The sequence below is a fragment of the Plecotus auritus genome, assembly GCF_963455305.1.
Source record: "Plecotus auritus genome assembly, chromosome: X".
NCBI lineage: Eukaryota > Metazoa > Chordata > Mammalia > Chiroptera > Vespertilionidae > Plecotus > Plecotus auritus.
Window position 1 is genome coordinate 141123239 of NC_137784.1, and position 15831 is coordinate 141139069.

General features: G+C 42.2%; 1 protein-coding gene across 8 annotated transcripts in view; it reads right to left on the minus strand.

Annotated features, from left to right (window-relative positions):
• The window catches only part of KDM6A (lysine demethylase 6A), a 159950-nt gene extending 144776 nt beyond the window's left edge, over positions 1–15174 (minus strand). For all 8 annotated transcript variants that reach the window (XM_080651992.1, XM_080651991.1, XM_080651989.1 and 5 more), the window contains exons 1-2: positions 14622–15174; positions 14345–14408 (exon numbers count right to left, since the gene is read on the minus strand). In XM_080651992.1, coding sequence (XP_080508118.1) covers positions 14345–14408; positions 14622–14782 — 225 coding nt within the window. In that variant the 5' untranslated portion in view covers positions 14783–15174. The remainder of the gene's footprint in view (positions 1–14344; positions 14409–14621) is intronic.
• Positions 15175–15831: the final 657 nt, after the last annotated feature.

Below are 15831 nucleotides of genomic sequence, written 5' to 3' on the forward strand. Positions count from 1 at the left end.
ATTTCTATACTCCACTAGAAGTGGTAAAACAGAAATTTCTATACTCCACTAGAAGTGGTAACTAGAATTTAAATGGAAATGAAATTTCTATACTCCACTAGAAGTGGTAAAACAGAAATTTCTATACTCCACTAGAAGTGGTAACACAGAAGATGATGGTGATAAATTATATATGAATATTACAATACCTAGAACAAATACTAAGAAATCTATAGAAAGAAACATACTTAAAAACACTACAAATCATCTCGAATCCCAAAAATATATCCAGATAACCCATAGGGAGGTAAAAAAACAAGAAACAGAAGAATGAGAAACAGAGGAAACAAACAAAAAACAATAAAATAGCAGACTTAAACCCTAACATATCAATAATTACTCTAAATGTAAATACTGTCAAACTTCGTTTCTCGAAACATCTCCCATCTCGAACAATTCGGTTCTCAACCAAGTTGTTCACACAAAAAGTGTCTCGGTTAAACTTTGGTTCCTAAAACTAACAACCCTTTCAAGCTGATACCTCTGCATGACAAAAAGCGTCTCTCGGGCAACAAACAAAGGAGAGAATGCTTTGTTGCTGGGAAATCAAAGATTAGCGCAATTTTAAAACATAAAGAGGCCATCAAGAGTGCTATGGTTGCTAAGGGTGTGAAAGAGACAATGATCACAGACAATTGAAGAGGTAGAAAAACTGTTGTTGATTTAGATAAATAAAAAGCAGTTAGCATTACGGAGGCAGTGATATGTGAGCAAGCAAAGATGCTGCATACTGAACTGAAAGACATCCCTGGACCGAATGCTGAAAGTGATTCGTTTAAGGCTAGTAGGGGGTGGTTTGGTAAATATAAGAAAATATGTGTTTATTTATAGATTAAACAGTACATTAGATATATGCTGCATATAAGAAAGGTTAAAATGGAATCGTTTTGGGGTATGAAACTGGTTAATTCAATTTACATTATTTCTAATGTAAAAAATGATTCAATTTTCGAACAAATAACTTCTCACACAGCCTTCCAGAACAAATTAAGTTCAAGAACCGATGCTCCACTGTAGTCTAAATAACCAATTATAAGAGATTGGAAGAATAGATTTTTTTAATGACCTAACAATATGCTGTCCACACACAAATAACATCACTTTGAATACAATGACATACGTAGACTGAAAGCCAAAGTATGGAAAAAATACATATCATTTAAATATTAATTATTTTTAAAAGCAAGAGTGGCTCCATTACTATCAGATAAAGTGGACTTCAGAGCAAGTAAAACTACTAGTAATTTTAGTAAGACAGAGATATTACATAATTATCAACCCACCAGAAGATATGACAATACTAAATGTGTACACATTCAAATGATAAAGCCTCAAAATACAGAGAGCAAAATCCAACATTAAAAAGTTTACATTCAATAGATCAGAAAGTGCCTCAACTAATGCCAAGTGATTCTTCCTAACTCTTAAAGGATCTAAGGGTCCTTACTCATCTTTGTTAACACCCAAATGCCCAGTGCCTAATAGTACATATTTATTCAGTGTGACACTTATCAGCTCACATCTGAGTATTCATTACCCTGTCATATGAGTTCCTAGCAAACAGGTGATTATACCCATCTTCTAGAATTAGAAATGTCAGATCTGACCTAAGAAATAACAATCCCAACTATAAGACAGAACCAGTTTGAAGAAGTCAAAACACTAACCATTAATAAATTGGCCAACTTTCAAATCAATCTAAGACTAACTGAATGATTAATCATACTAGAATTACAAAAAGATAACTCTCAGTTCTATTATGTACTACATTCATTTGGTTTCTGATCTTGAAGGCTTAAAATCAAAGAAAATTATAATCTAAACAAAGTTCCACTGTGCCCTCCCTTCTGAATCAAAATCTTAAATAATTGATTCAATACTAAAAATCCAAATGAACAGCCTCGTAAATTCTGGTGCTGGTCACTTTGGAAACTCTTAATTCCCAGACCTTCATCTTAACAAATGGTGAAACTGGGGACAAGAATTGGGCAAGTTGACGAAAGCAGGCAGCAGACCCTAAAATTCAGGTCCTTTAGTTTTCTCATCTGTTCTTCCCAATATATCACACAGCCTCCCAAACAAACCAGCCTTTTGAGCACCCAGGCTGAGATAGCACTGAAGCCTATTAACTATGTTAATGGCACATGTGCTTACAGCTCTTTTTTCAAGTTAGAGCAATAAGTTCCCTAGGGATCAGTCCACATTCTCTTCCCCTAACACCCTTACAACCAATAGAAGAACTTAAGAAAATATGTGAAGTGGTCACAGAAAACTGTGCGGTAAAATCCATGCCATCTGAGCCTCACCAATCCAGAGGCTCTAAAGCTTTTCTTTCTCCCTAACACACTCCTATCACTAACACCTCTACCCAAGAGAAAGTAAACTAAACTACATAACGGAAAATTATGGAGCCCACAGTTGGGTTAAAAAGTACACAGCTATATTGACCCTCAAACAGTTAATGACCCCCCAAAAAGTAAAGTACTATTGTTCTAGCTCCCCTACCAGCCAATCTATAATGAAAATAAAGATGTTCTGCTATGAAATAAGTTAATAATACACTGCACCCTGTACCGTTTTCAAGGAATCAAGAATGCAAGTTTACCTATTTTACTTTCCTATAATAAAAACCAAGACTAAATCAAGAAGGTGAATGACTCCTGAAAATATAGGATATTATGTAGTATAAACTATGGCTACTTCTATAAACATTCAGGGAGTGAATTAAATTAGTATTCACATAGCCTGATAATTAGTCACATCAGTAAAACCAAAAAATTTGCCAATTTTTCCAACTGATACTTCACAGTATATAAAATTAAACAACTATCTTAGGAAAGCACATGTGAACATACTTTCAATTAAGACTTTTGCATGTTGAAGAATTTCTACCTTCAATACCATGTATAAAGAGTACTAGAACATCAAAATAACTTAAAAATCACCAAAACCAATTCCCTCACCAACATCTCACTACCTAAATAACAGAACAACTCTCAAACCCGAGACAATTCAATATAAAAAGTACTAATATTTTCATGTAGCAAGCAGTAACACCAGCAAAGCATTTTAACAACTTGTATACAGTATAATCTCATTTGTTTAGGTAAAAAAAAAAAAATACAACGGCATATACTTATATATGTGTTGAAATAGGAAGTTAGCCAATAAAGCTTCTATTAGAGACTACCTGAGAATAGGAACTAAATTACTGGGAGTTGGTGTGGGAGGGAGATTTTCTTTTCACTAGAACATCCTTTATGTAACTTTACAATTTTGTGCTATGCATAAGTACACCATACCTACTCAAAACAACTTCATGAAGGTATTTAAAAAGTCAAAGATGGGATCATAGCTGCCATTAGGATGTTGGCAGTGAGGATAGAGAGAAAAACAAATTTGAGATTTAAGATGCAGAAATTACAAGATATCTTGACTATTAGGACTTGATAAGAAAAAGAGGAGACAAGAATGACTCCCAAGGTTTCTGGCAAGGATAGTGGTAACTGCCATTTACTAAGATAAGGAATGTCAGAGGCAATGATAAATTCAGTTTACATATATTCAGCTTAAGGTGCCTTCAAAATACCCCAAGTAATCAAGTGGTAATCAAGCATACATGCAAGCTGGGAGCAGAGTAAGTAAAGAAGACCTAGAACAAAATCTCCTTGCAAAGACTAAGATGTGATCAGACAGAGAAAACCAAAGTAGTGAGATGTTATGAAAGCCAAAAAAGACCTTTCCAAAAGATTTCAAATGTGCTTCTATCTCCCCCCTCATTCCTAAACTACAGCCTTCATTTCAACCTAATTGTCTTTTCCAAGATGATAACAACATGTATTGTGTAGTAAACACCATCTATGCAAGGCCCAATGCCAGGAACTCTTATATACTTTTTCTTAACATAAAATGCAATAGCCTGCCAGAAATCTATTACCACTTTCATTTTACAGATGAGAAAACTGAGCCTCTGAATGATGAAATCATCTGCCCAAGTATCACAAATCTAGTAAATGGCAAAAGCAGAATTCTACTCTCAAATCCATGTGCTGCTACCTATCCATCAATACTTCCTAACTAGGTTCCTTTCCCCTCCACTTTATCCTTCTCACTATATCCACTAATATTCCCATAAAACCTACTTCTGGTCATGTCACTTGCCCTGATTAGAGTTGAATTCAATGACTCCCCAAAACATTCTATGGCCCACAGTGATGGGGCCTTCTTCACAAGCTGCTCAGTTACCTCCTCTCAATCCCAGAGACACCCTACACTCTACCCACACTAAAATAATCACAATTCCTCAAACACCTTTTAACTTCATACCTGCAACTCTCTGTCCTTTATCCTCTTGCTACACTTCTCATGTTTGATAAGCAAGACACAATGTTACATCTTTGTGCAGTTCCCCTCACCCACTTCCTCCAGTCAACATTACTTTCCAAATATTGGGAATTGTGTGGATAGTTTAAATCACCCATAATCAAAAGTTTTTAAATGTTTTAATTGCTCCATCTTTAAGAGCTCACAGCACATTGCATATGCCTTAATTAGTGTATTTATTGTATCATATGATCATTCAGTCTGTCCATCTCACTCCAGAATACAGTGGCAAAGGCCAGGTCTTACTTGTTGCCCCAGAACTTGACAGTCCCTCACTCACAGCAGTTCAACAAACGTTTCACAAATCAATCAAGCAAAGCAAGAGCTTTTCTAGTTCTCATTCTGATACTTGAAATTAAAAAAAAAAAAAACCTAAAACATGTTTTATTTTGTTTTAAATGTTTTTATTGATTTTAGAGAAGGGAGAGAGAGATAGAAACATCGATGAGAGAAACATCAACATCAATTGGCTGCCTATCTTCCTTGTTCTAAATTAAAATAAGTTAGATGTCCTTACATAATACTTTTTTTTTTTGGTCATTGCTGTTAATCCTCACCTGAGGATATTTTTCCCATTGATTTTTAGACAGTGGAAGGGACGGGGGGGGGGGGGGGGGGCGGGCGGCGGGTGACATCGACATTAGAGAGAGAGATCGATTGGTTGCCTCCTATGTGCACTCTGATAGGGCCAGGGATCCAACTTACAACCTATGTATGTGCTCTTGACAGGGAATTGAACCCGTGACCCTTTGGTGCTCAGGCTGGTTCTCTATCCACTGAACAACACTGGCCAGGGCCATAATACTCTTAACTATAACAAAACCCAACCTTCTTCCTGAGAATGAACTTAGTATCGTTTGTTTATTCTAATGCAGACAAAATACAACCACAGACAAAACTACAAGAATACAGTCACAACAGAATGACACCAACAGTTTTAGTAAGGTAGAGAAGCAGAGAAAAGATAGAATAAAACAGGTAATAGTAATAAAAAGCTTGTAGAAGAAAGTGGCAAACAGCCCACAAATTAGCTGAGAAACCTAAAACTATCTAAATAAGGGATTACTCCCACTCTTCCAGGTTATAATTCTTAATTAGGTCCCAAATGTCAGCCTGGGCCAAATCAGGCCCAAAAGTAAAGTCATCAATGAAATAGATGCTACTAAAGATCAAAATGAAGGAGTACAGTGATAACTAAAATGCAAAGAAATAGGACATAATAAAGATACATCTCTACTTCATTCATTCCTATTTCCACTGAAGGACTATCAAGTTCAGAAATATCCCAACTTGACAAGTCCTTTCAGTTATCTGTAACTATATACACATTAGTATAAAATCCGTCTATAGTCAAACAAAATATAATTATGATGTACTCAACTATCAGCATACTTACTGTATGACTTTTTTAAGCAATACATGTCTATAGTTAAAAAAAAAACAAGCAGCACAGAAATCTATTCTATCTAATAAAGAGAAAATATGCTAATTAACCATCACTCCATCACAAAGATGGCTGCACCCACAGCTGAGGCCAAGTTCCCATAAGAAGCCTTAAAGAGCAATCAGCAGGGACCTGAGGCTACCTTCCCCTGCCCCCATGGGGCTTGACAGGGGACCTCAGGCCGTGCCCCCCACCCAGCAGGGCTTGATAGGGGACCTCAAGGTGTGCTTCCCGTCCTGGTGCTGGGCTAGGGGACCTCAGGCTGCTCCCCCTGCCCCAGCGCCAGGCCGGGGGACCTCAGACCGCGCCCCCTGCCTGGCTGGGCTTGACAGGGGACCTCAGGCCGTGCCCCCCACCCAGCGGGGCTTGACGGGGGACCTCAAGGTGCACCCCCAGTGCTGGGTTGGGAGAACTCAGGCCGCACCCCCCACCAGGTGGGGCTTGACAGGGGACTTCAGGCTGCGTCCCCCCACCCAGGCACCAGGCCGGGGGACCTCAGACCACACCCCCTGCCCCAGCACTGGGCCAGAGGACCTGAGGCTGTGCGCCCCTGCCTGGCTGAGCTTGACAGGGGACCTCAGGCCATGCCTCCTACCTAGTGGGGCTTGACGGGGGACCTCAAGGTGCACCCCCAGTGCTGGGTCTGGGGAAATCAGGCCACGCTCCCCCGCCCAGCAGGGCTTGACGGGGGACCTGAGGCTGCTCCCCCCTGCCAGTGGGGCTTCAAGGGGGAACTGAGGCTGTGCCCCCCTCCTGGAGCTGCGCCAGGGGACCTGAGGCTGCGCACCCCCCCACCCCGCGTGGTGGGGCTTGATGGGGGACCTCAGGTCATGCCCCCCACCCAGCAGGGCTTGACGGGGGTCCTCAGGCCACACCCCCTACCTGGCGGGGCTTGACAAGGGTGGGACTGACTGGGTCTGGATCTAGCCCAATGAGGGGGGCACCGGCTGGGTCTGAGTCTCACGCGATTTTGAGGCGCATGTGGGTGGGCGGGGACTTGACTCTGGGTCCCGTGGTGAGCCCCAGACTCTGAGAGAAGGAAGGTTTTCATATACATTTTACTAATTTTCTTTCATCTCTGACACTTCTATTATAGAGAAAGGACAAATAGCAATATTAAATTATTTTCTCTAATTAATCCCCTTTTAATGTGCACGAATTTCATGCACCGGGCCACTAGTCAAGTATAAAGTTTGAAATCTCCTCCCCTCCTCCTCACTGGAAAGGGTTTTGTACTCCAAGATGTCCATTATTTACTTCTTGAGTATCCTTCCAAAACTGCCCGAGAATTTAAATTGACTCATGAACACTCATTCAAGAATCCCTAGGTAAGAACCCATAACAAAAATAAATATTACTATAAAATGAGATCAGAGAGGGACAGAACACATAGCACATCATCCTGTGAATATCTAAAAGCTAAAATCTAGCTTTAAACCATGTTTTCCTAAAAAAAAAAAAAAAAATTCCTACTAATATCGAAATCAAGAAACATCTCCTCCAAAAAACACAATCAGGAAACAATCCTCACCCTATCTATAAGAGCCAATTTAGGGTAGAACTTTAAAACTCAACTTAAAACTGCCCATAGAGTAAACAAAAAGAATAAACTAATTAACAGAAAATGGATCCACCTCTAGCATTACCCTTCCAGGGCAAGATGGTCCAAATCATAAGAGTCCCCAGGCATGAGGAACTAGCAGTTGGAGTCTTTTGTCTCTGCTGGGTGTGGTGTTCAAAGTGCATCATTTGTTAAAACAATATACCTGGATAAATGGAACAGGCTGTTTGTAAATTAAGCTAGCCCAGAAACCATTCTGCAATATCTCACAAATGTGAACACCCCCCATTTAACTCACAAGTGTATTGTAAAAATTTAATGAAATAATTTAGTTTTAAATGTCTGACACAGAACATGTTACATGATATAAATTCTTATTAAATGTTTTAAGGGGAGAAAAATACATCAGAATACAGTGGGTCTCAAGTGCTTTAGTTCATTTTGGCCTAGCCGCTATCAGTTCACTTTTAAAGTCAATTCTAAAATTCTAATCATGTAATTCTAGTTAACATTTGAAATTCCCAAATCAGGAATATACAGTCCAGGAATACTTAAACCTAAAAATGAGAGACTCTAGGATATGAGCCAGAATGGCACTCTGCAAATGCAATGCTTCTTTTACCTTTAGCTCAGGCAGCCCTGGAATATAGCAGGTAGCATACGGGGTGTTAAAAGTTTTCATCATGGAAATAAATGATGTTCAAGTTATTGAGGCTTGGCAGAAATACTGTAAAGGCACCTCCACCTTTGCAGTAATAGGGTCTAAGAATCAACAAACCGAGGGATCCTAAAACTCTCAAGAGTGTACATGTAGTCGAGGAGTCCCATTCAGCCCTGTGTTCCACCAGTGCTTTTGTACATGCTTGCTAATCATGTTTTTATGAGTGGAAAAAAAAAAAAAAAAAGTCCTTCTAACTGGTAATTTGTTAAGTTGACCTTTTTGTCAACTTTCAGGATACTTCATCACTGATACCACTGATACTTCTGTCACTGATGTTCCTATGTTAGTCATCCTTATACTTATCACACCCTTCCTAAGGAACTGTGTTTTCAATGCAGATGAGGAATATCTGTGTTGCCTTCATATTCCCTGCATACAAGACCTGCACTTAGTGTACATTCAAATATTTGTTGCTCTAATTTATACTGTCAACAAATTACAAGCCAATATGGAAAACTGATACAATTATATGTGCAGCTTCGGTCTGAGTACAGAAGACTGTCAATTATGCATTCATTAAATAAACTCCATTAATTAACTAGTCTACAAATAAATACATGTGGGCCTTAAATAACCTAACCACCATTTCAATTCTTAGACAATCTGGTGGGTGTTTTTGTAACATAAATTAGCTCTCTGGATACCACATTTCAAAAAAATTATAAATAATGCAGTGTTATCAGTCATTAACATCAATTTCAAAGAGCTCAAGCATTACAATGAGGGTCAAAGTAAACTTACCAAAAACCTTTTCAAACCGGCAAAATAATACTGGTACTATATAAATAAAAACGTTACGTAATCAAGTCAAAAAAAGATTTTTTACTCTTTAGCTAGCCAAGCACTCAACTTGCATATTGGTTTAGAGCAGCCGTGGGCAAACTACGGCCCGCGGACCGGATCCGGCCCGTTCGGCTGTTCTATCCGGCCCGCGGAGCCGAAAGAGCGAAGGGTTCTCTTGCTCTCCCCTCTGCTCCTTTACTTTGAATTTATATTAGTTCACACAAACACTCATCCATGCTTTTGTTCCGGCCCTCCGGTCCAGTTTAAGAATCCATTGTGGCCCTCAAGTCAAAAAGTTTGCCCACCCCTGGTTTAGAGTCACTCCACTTAACCACCTAAGTCACAAAAACTCATCTCTCAGGCAGTTTTTCTGAACAACTTAAAATATCTAGAGGTTGACAATCAAATGTTCCCTAATCATTTCAATTTGTAATTAATTCTACAGAAAGAACTATCCAGAGAAAAAGAAAGCCAGAACTTAAAAAAGCATCTGTGTGTGTGTTTATACTAGAGGCCCGGTGCACAGATTCATGCACATTGAAAGTAAATTAATTAAAAGGTGGTGGGAGGGGTGGGACTGGGCAAGAGGGGCTGGACACACCCGGGAGCCAACCTCCTCTGGTCCCTCCCCTGCCCGGGCTCAAAGGATGTCTGTGGAGTGAGTAGGGTCCCTCGGCCAGGCCTGCAGTGATTGGGAGGAAACCAGCTCTCCAACATCCCCTGGCTCTCTGACATCCCCCAGGGGGTCCTGAAGTACGAGAGGGCACTCTGCAAAGTTGCTGTTGCTCGGCAGCTCCTGTGTTGAGCGTCTGCCCCCTGGTGGTCATTGCACATCATACCTACGGGCCGGTTGGCCGGTCGCTTAGGCTTGCATATATAAATATATATATATATGTATCTATACACACACACACACATATATTTGTTCCTGCAGCTCTAATTTGTGTGCCCAGATATGCAAACGTTTTCTGTAATCTCTTATTACCAGGGATGTATCAAAATTTTAGCAAATGTGTACTAACTGCATGAGACTCTGTCCAGGTAAACAACAATGATTATAACTGCTTAGAAGACAACTTTCCAAACTAGAAAATACTTTTTAAAACTCATCAAATTAAAGACCTAACTTTCAAACACAAAGCATGACATTCTGTGGTTACTTTTGTAACCCAAACCCCAACTTTCTTTAGCACTGGAAATAAATATATCCCTTTAAATCCCAGTAATCAAAAAAACACACAGAATATAGAATAATTTTAAACATCAATAATCCAAATATTATAATTGTTAAAAGCCACCTTTAGAACGGACCTAATAATTTTCCCATATCATCTACATGCAAATATAAAAATAACTTCAAAATGAACAACTATGTATTTTATTTTTTTTATAAAATATATTTTTTATTGATTTTTTAAAGAGAGGAAGGGAGAGGGATAGAGAGTCAGAGACATCGATCAGCTGCCTCCTGCACACCCCCTACTGGAGATGTGCCCGCAACCAAAGTACATGCCCATGACTGGAATCAAACCCGGGACCCTTCAGTCCACAGGCCGACGCTCTATCCACTGAGCCAAACCAGCCAGGGCTGAACAACTATGTATTTGAGCAATAGTTCCCTGACACACATAAGATTCCCCAGCCCTGATGGGTGAAAACGGTGAAGGATTAAGAAATAAAAATTGCCAGTTATAAAAATAGTCACGGAGATGTAAATTACAGCATAAAGAATAGAGTTAATAGTATTTAATAACTATATATGGTGCCAGATGAGTAATAGACTTATCAAAAGTGCTCACTTCATAAGATTTTTAAATGTCTAATCACTATGTTGTACACCTGAAACTAATACAATATTATGTTGTCAAATGTAAGTGAAAAATAAATTTAAATTTTTTTTAATTATAGTAAAATAAAACCATAATGGCACTTAAAAATATTCCCCAGGCACTTAGCATATTATTACCATAAATATGCTCTATAATATTACCATGTTTATACTCTTACTATATTTATGCTATGTATTACTCGATATTATACTTTAACTCAAACCCTTATCCAACTGGAAACAAGATTAACCCAGTTTTCAAATAATACTTAAAAAATGATCATAGTTAATTTGTTAAATGTTTCCATTCTTAAACACTTTTGAGTAACTCCACTGTAATGTAAAAAAGAATTTGAATCTTGAATTATTATATTACCAAAAGATTAATGGTCAGCATTAGTTTCAAGAGCAAAGTGGTCAGAATCATGCTGTATTTCAAGAACTCCGATTAAGCAACCACTCACTGTTTATAATCTTTTAAAAATATTTTTAAAATATTAGTACAAAAATATGCTGTATTACTAACTTATTTTTTAACCCAAAACCCTAAGCAGTATATATAAAATGGCAAATGTAAAAACAAAAATTCTTACAATCAATGACTCTAATATAAACGAATCTTGCAAAATATTCAGAGACTAAGAAAAATCAGCAGTTTGGATAAAGTATCCTCACACCTAGAAAAGGAACACACAAATTCAGGGGCAAGTAAGAGACACTTGCTTATTAAAGGTTTTAAACTTTCCAAAGCTTTTAAGTCAAGCATTATCTTTTTCTTAAACCTACAAATTTGAATTAAAAAAATTGAAAGATGATCCAATAATATACATAGGAATAAGAATTTTTTTAAAACAAGTAGTAATAGCTAAGTTTCTGTCAGAAAGAAAAAACAGTTCTACAAGGTGCTGACTAAATTTGTCTGGGGAGGGAGGTAATAACAAAAATCCTAGCTAAAAAGAGAATTGTGGGAGTTATTCAATCCCATTATTTGACCTCGGCTAAGTAGCCTGAACCTACCCTGACAAAGAAAAGCCATCTCTTGTTTTTAATACTTCCAGAGAATAAAAATTCTGAAACCAACATAGTTCAACATGCCACAAAAACAAAACAAAACAAAACAAAAAAACTGTTTCTCGGGACTGTTCAAAAGATGGACGAAACTAAATAATTCAACACTTCCTATAGGACTCGAGCTCATTCAGTCTATTCAGAATCCAACTCAAACACATGGTGCAAAGGTTATATAATGTCAAGCTTTACATTACACATTTCACTGGTGTATTCAAGCGCACAAAGATGCAACCAAGAACTGCAGGAAGCTGCAAGCACAGACTCCAGAATGTTTTATTTTAATACTAAGGCTAATGAATCTTGACCAAAATAGGTAGGACCTCACAAGCACTGAGTCTGAACTAATGAATATTTTTTTCTTTAGCTCAACAAAATACTCAGTAGTTCATCAAGTTACCCAGTATTTTATGAAGCCTTCATTCTTCCCCAAAAGATAATGAAGCTTTGCAAGTTTCTCATTTTTAAGATGTCACTGTATTCGAACACCAAGAAAGTAACACACACATTCACAAAAAATATTAGAAAACGTTCAGTTCTTTAAAACTTAAATTCAATAGTGCATAATAACTTCAAGGTTCAAAATTACAATCTGAAATCCAATGTTACGCACCATCCATCTAAATGTGAGCATTCTGAGATACGAAATCTTCAACTAGCATTTTACACATCAGCCACATAAAACATCAGATCCATTTATTTCTTCATTACTGTAACCAAAAGCAACCGATTAGGCCAAACTTTTCCAAATGAATTATCTTTGCAAACAATTATTGCAACCCTCTATTAGACCGGCATTATTCACTCCAAAATAAAACAATGCTCCTTAAATTTAAATTACTCTGTTTAATCTTTTGGAATGACAACTTCGACAGTTAGCCAAGTATTTTTAAATAAAATATTTTAAATGCTCAGATTGCAAAAAATTTTTCAAGGCTTAAATCACTGATGCTTAAAATCATTTCAGAGCTAATCAGTATTCATTTTTCCAGCGATAATGAAGCCAATTAATACCTACACAGTCCGTTTAATTCAAGCTATCTGTATGGGTCAAAGGAACCGGACTTACTGAAAAGGATTATTTCTATTTAGCTTTCTGATCACTGTGACTGAAACCCTTTATATGTAGTTACTTTGAAACAAAAACAAAAGCATAATTACAGATAAAAGGAATCAGGGACTCTCCTAAAACCAAACTACAGACAAAAATTCAGGACAACTAAATAAAATTTGCTTAAAAAACCCTCAAGAATAAAACGCTAGCCTTTAGTCATTTCAAACTTTCTTGTCAATTGCAACAATAAAGCTAAGTGTCAAATGCAAAGCCACCGATTTCAGCTGGGAAAAGAAATGTGTAATGGCAACACCTATCTCACACGCTCCCAAGTTTCACGGTCCCAATTAAGAAGAAAGAACACAAATATCGTTTCAATGAGGTTTTGCTCAGGAGACACAAACTGATGCAGGCAGATGGAGACTCCACAGCCTTTGTTCAATAGCTTACGGAAGGTTAACGAAATGTGCTACAGGTTGATGAGCATTTACCAGGCTTATGAACGTGGCTTCCAAGCTTGAGAAAGGTACAAGAATTCTATATGCAAATCATCTTGGGTCATTTGTATTGAATATCACCGAGCTACCCACTCCGAAAGAGAGGCCTATTCATCGCTACTATTTATTTCCATGTTTACCTCTCCTCCCTCCCCTAACCCCCCCCCCCCGCCTTCACTTTCTCCTCCCACCCTGTCCCGCCATCTTGGGCCGATAGGAGCAGCCATTACTTAACTAAATGACAGTGCCAACAACTTTGCACACAAATAAACAGAAACTACACCCCGAGCTCCCCCCCCCCCTCTCCGACCTCCTCTGTCAGACACACAGGAAACCAGGTTCCAGGAAGAAAACACATTCCCGGATAACTGCAGGATTTCTAGAGCAGAAAGAGCCAAAAAGTAAACAAGTCACCTAACTTCAGGTAAAGCACAGAGCAATCGAGATGCATGTCAACGGCCCCATGCAAACTCCTCACCGCCCTAAACTACGTGCAACTTCCCCCTTCTGGAAGCAGGGCTGCAAGAAAGCCCAGAACGCCTGGGTGCCAGCAGATATCCCGAACAGCCCACCTGCAGGAAAGGAGTAAAAAACCAGGGAGGCAAGTAAGTGGGAAATTTGGGGAAATGTGCACGCATTTACGATCCCTGGACCCTAACGGACACCTCGGACACCGTCGGTCTGAGCCCCGCAAAAGCTGGGGAAGCGGCAGTCCTGCCGACCCACTTAAGCTCGGCCCCAAAGCGCTGCGATCTCCGCTCCTCCAGCTACAAGCGGAGGGCGATTTCGCAAGGGAGCCGGCGAGGTATCCGGAGAGCAGAGGCAGGAAATAGTTTCCCGGAAGCCCCTCGGCCCTCGCTCGCGGCACAATGAGCGCCGGCCCGGCCGCGGGCCCCGGGGTGAGCGGGGCGAGCGGGGCGCCGGCCACCGAGAGCGTGTCCGCGCTCCGGCCCGCGGCTGCCTTACCTTGCCCAGTAGGGCCTTCGTCCTGGCGCCATCTTCATGAAACCTCACGAACCCGAACAGGCGGCTGTGGGAGAGACACACGCGGCCCGTTAGAGCTCCGGGAAAGCCACCGACCCGCCCCGGCCCGAGCCCGAGGCCCCGCCGGCGGCTACTGCACGGAGAGCGCCCAGCCGAGGTGCCCGCCCCGCCGCCGCCAGAGGCGAGCCGCGCTCCGGCCGCCCCGGAGAGCGGCGCCAGCCCGTCCGGGGCCGACCGGGCGGCTGACCGCGGCCCGTACCTGTCCAGTCCGCCGAGCGCCTCCCTCTCCTCGGCTGTCAGGCTGGGGGACGCCTCCTCGCTCTCGCCGCTCGCTTTTCCCGCCGCCATTTTCTTTTCCTCATCACCGAAAGCGGCGGCGGCAGCGGCGGCGGTAGCGAGCGACACTCCGCAGGATTTCATGGAAACGCTGCGAATTCACAACTCCAACGCCGACACCCCCCCGGGCCGGGGCCCGCAACGACGCCCCCAATCTCCGCGCGGGACCGGCACACCAACTTTATCGCCGCCTCCTCCTCCGCCGCGGGCGGCAGCGACGAAAAATCCCAACGCGGCGGCGGCGAAGGCGGCGGCGGCAGGGGCTGCGGAGCCCCCGGGTCGGCAGCAGCGGCGGCTCGGCTGTAGGGTCACATCGCGGGAGCGGGCGAGGGGCAGCCACGGACGAGGACGGCGGGAGCGGCCGGAGCGCACGGGGCTGGGGGCACGGGAGGGATTTGTTGGAGACACAAACTTCCCCGGCACCAGCACAAAGTTGTTGTAATTGTGTCACACAGCGAACCCCACGCCGCCGTCGTGACCCCCCCTCCTTGCCCGGCCAGGACCGCCAATCGCGTGGACCCGCTCGCCTCACGTGACCTTTGTTGACTCACGTCAGCCGCGGCTCCACTCAACTTGCTAGCGGCCCGAGCCCCGCCCGCCGAGGCCGCCGTCGACGGGGAGCGGGACGCACGGCTATTCTGGCTTCTGATTGGCTCCTGGGCCCGTCTGTCAGGGGGAAGGGTTGTCCGCCAGAGGGAGCCGCTGTTAGGTTGTGCTCGTTAAATACACTGGGGCAGAGAATGGAGGGTCTGGGCCGTGTCACCTCGGGAGCGGCGGCGGGCTCCAGAGGGGACCTGGGGGGCGGGGGGGGGGTGAGCGGCGGGGAAGGGCGAGGTCCGGCACCGCCCGCGGAGGGCGCGAGCCTTGAGCCGGGACGCCTTGGATCGCCTTTACCCGGGAGCTCGGGGATGGGCCCAGCCCGCGGCTCCAGCAGCCCCGCGCGCCGTGAGTCCCGGGTCCCCCAGGGTCTGGTAAGGGTCTCGGAGCGCGGCCCCTGACCTTCGCCCTCCGCAGAAGGCATACACTTCTGGCACCGCCTGGAAATCATGGCCTCCGCGAGGAGCGGCTGCGGGTCTCATGCCCGCGGCTCGGGTGCCGCCCTGGGCCAGGCCCACGCTCCCGGCCCCGATACT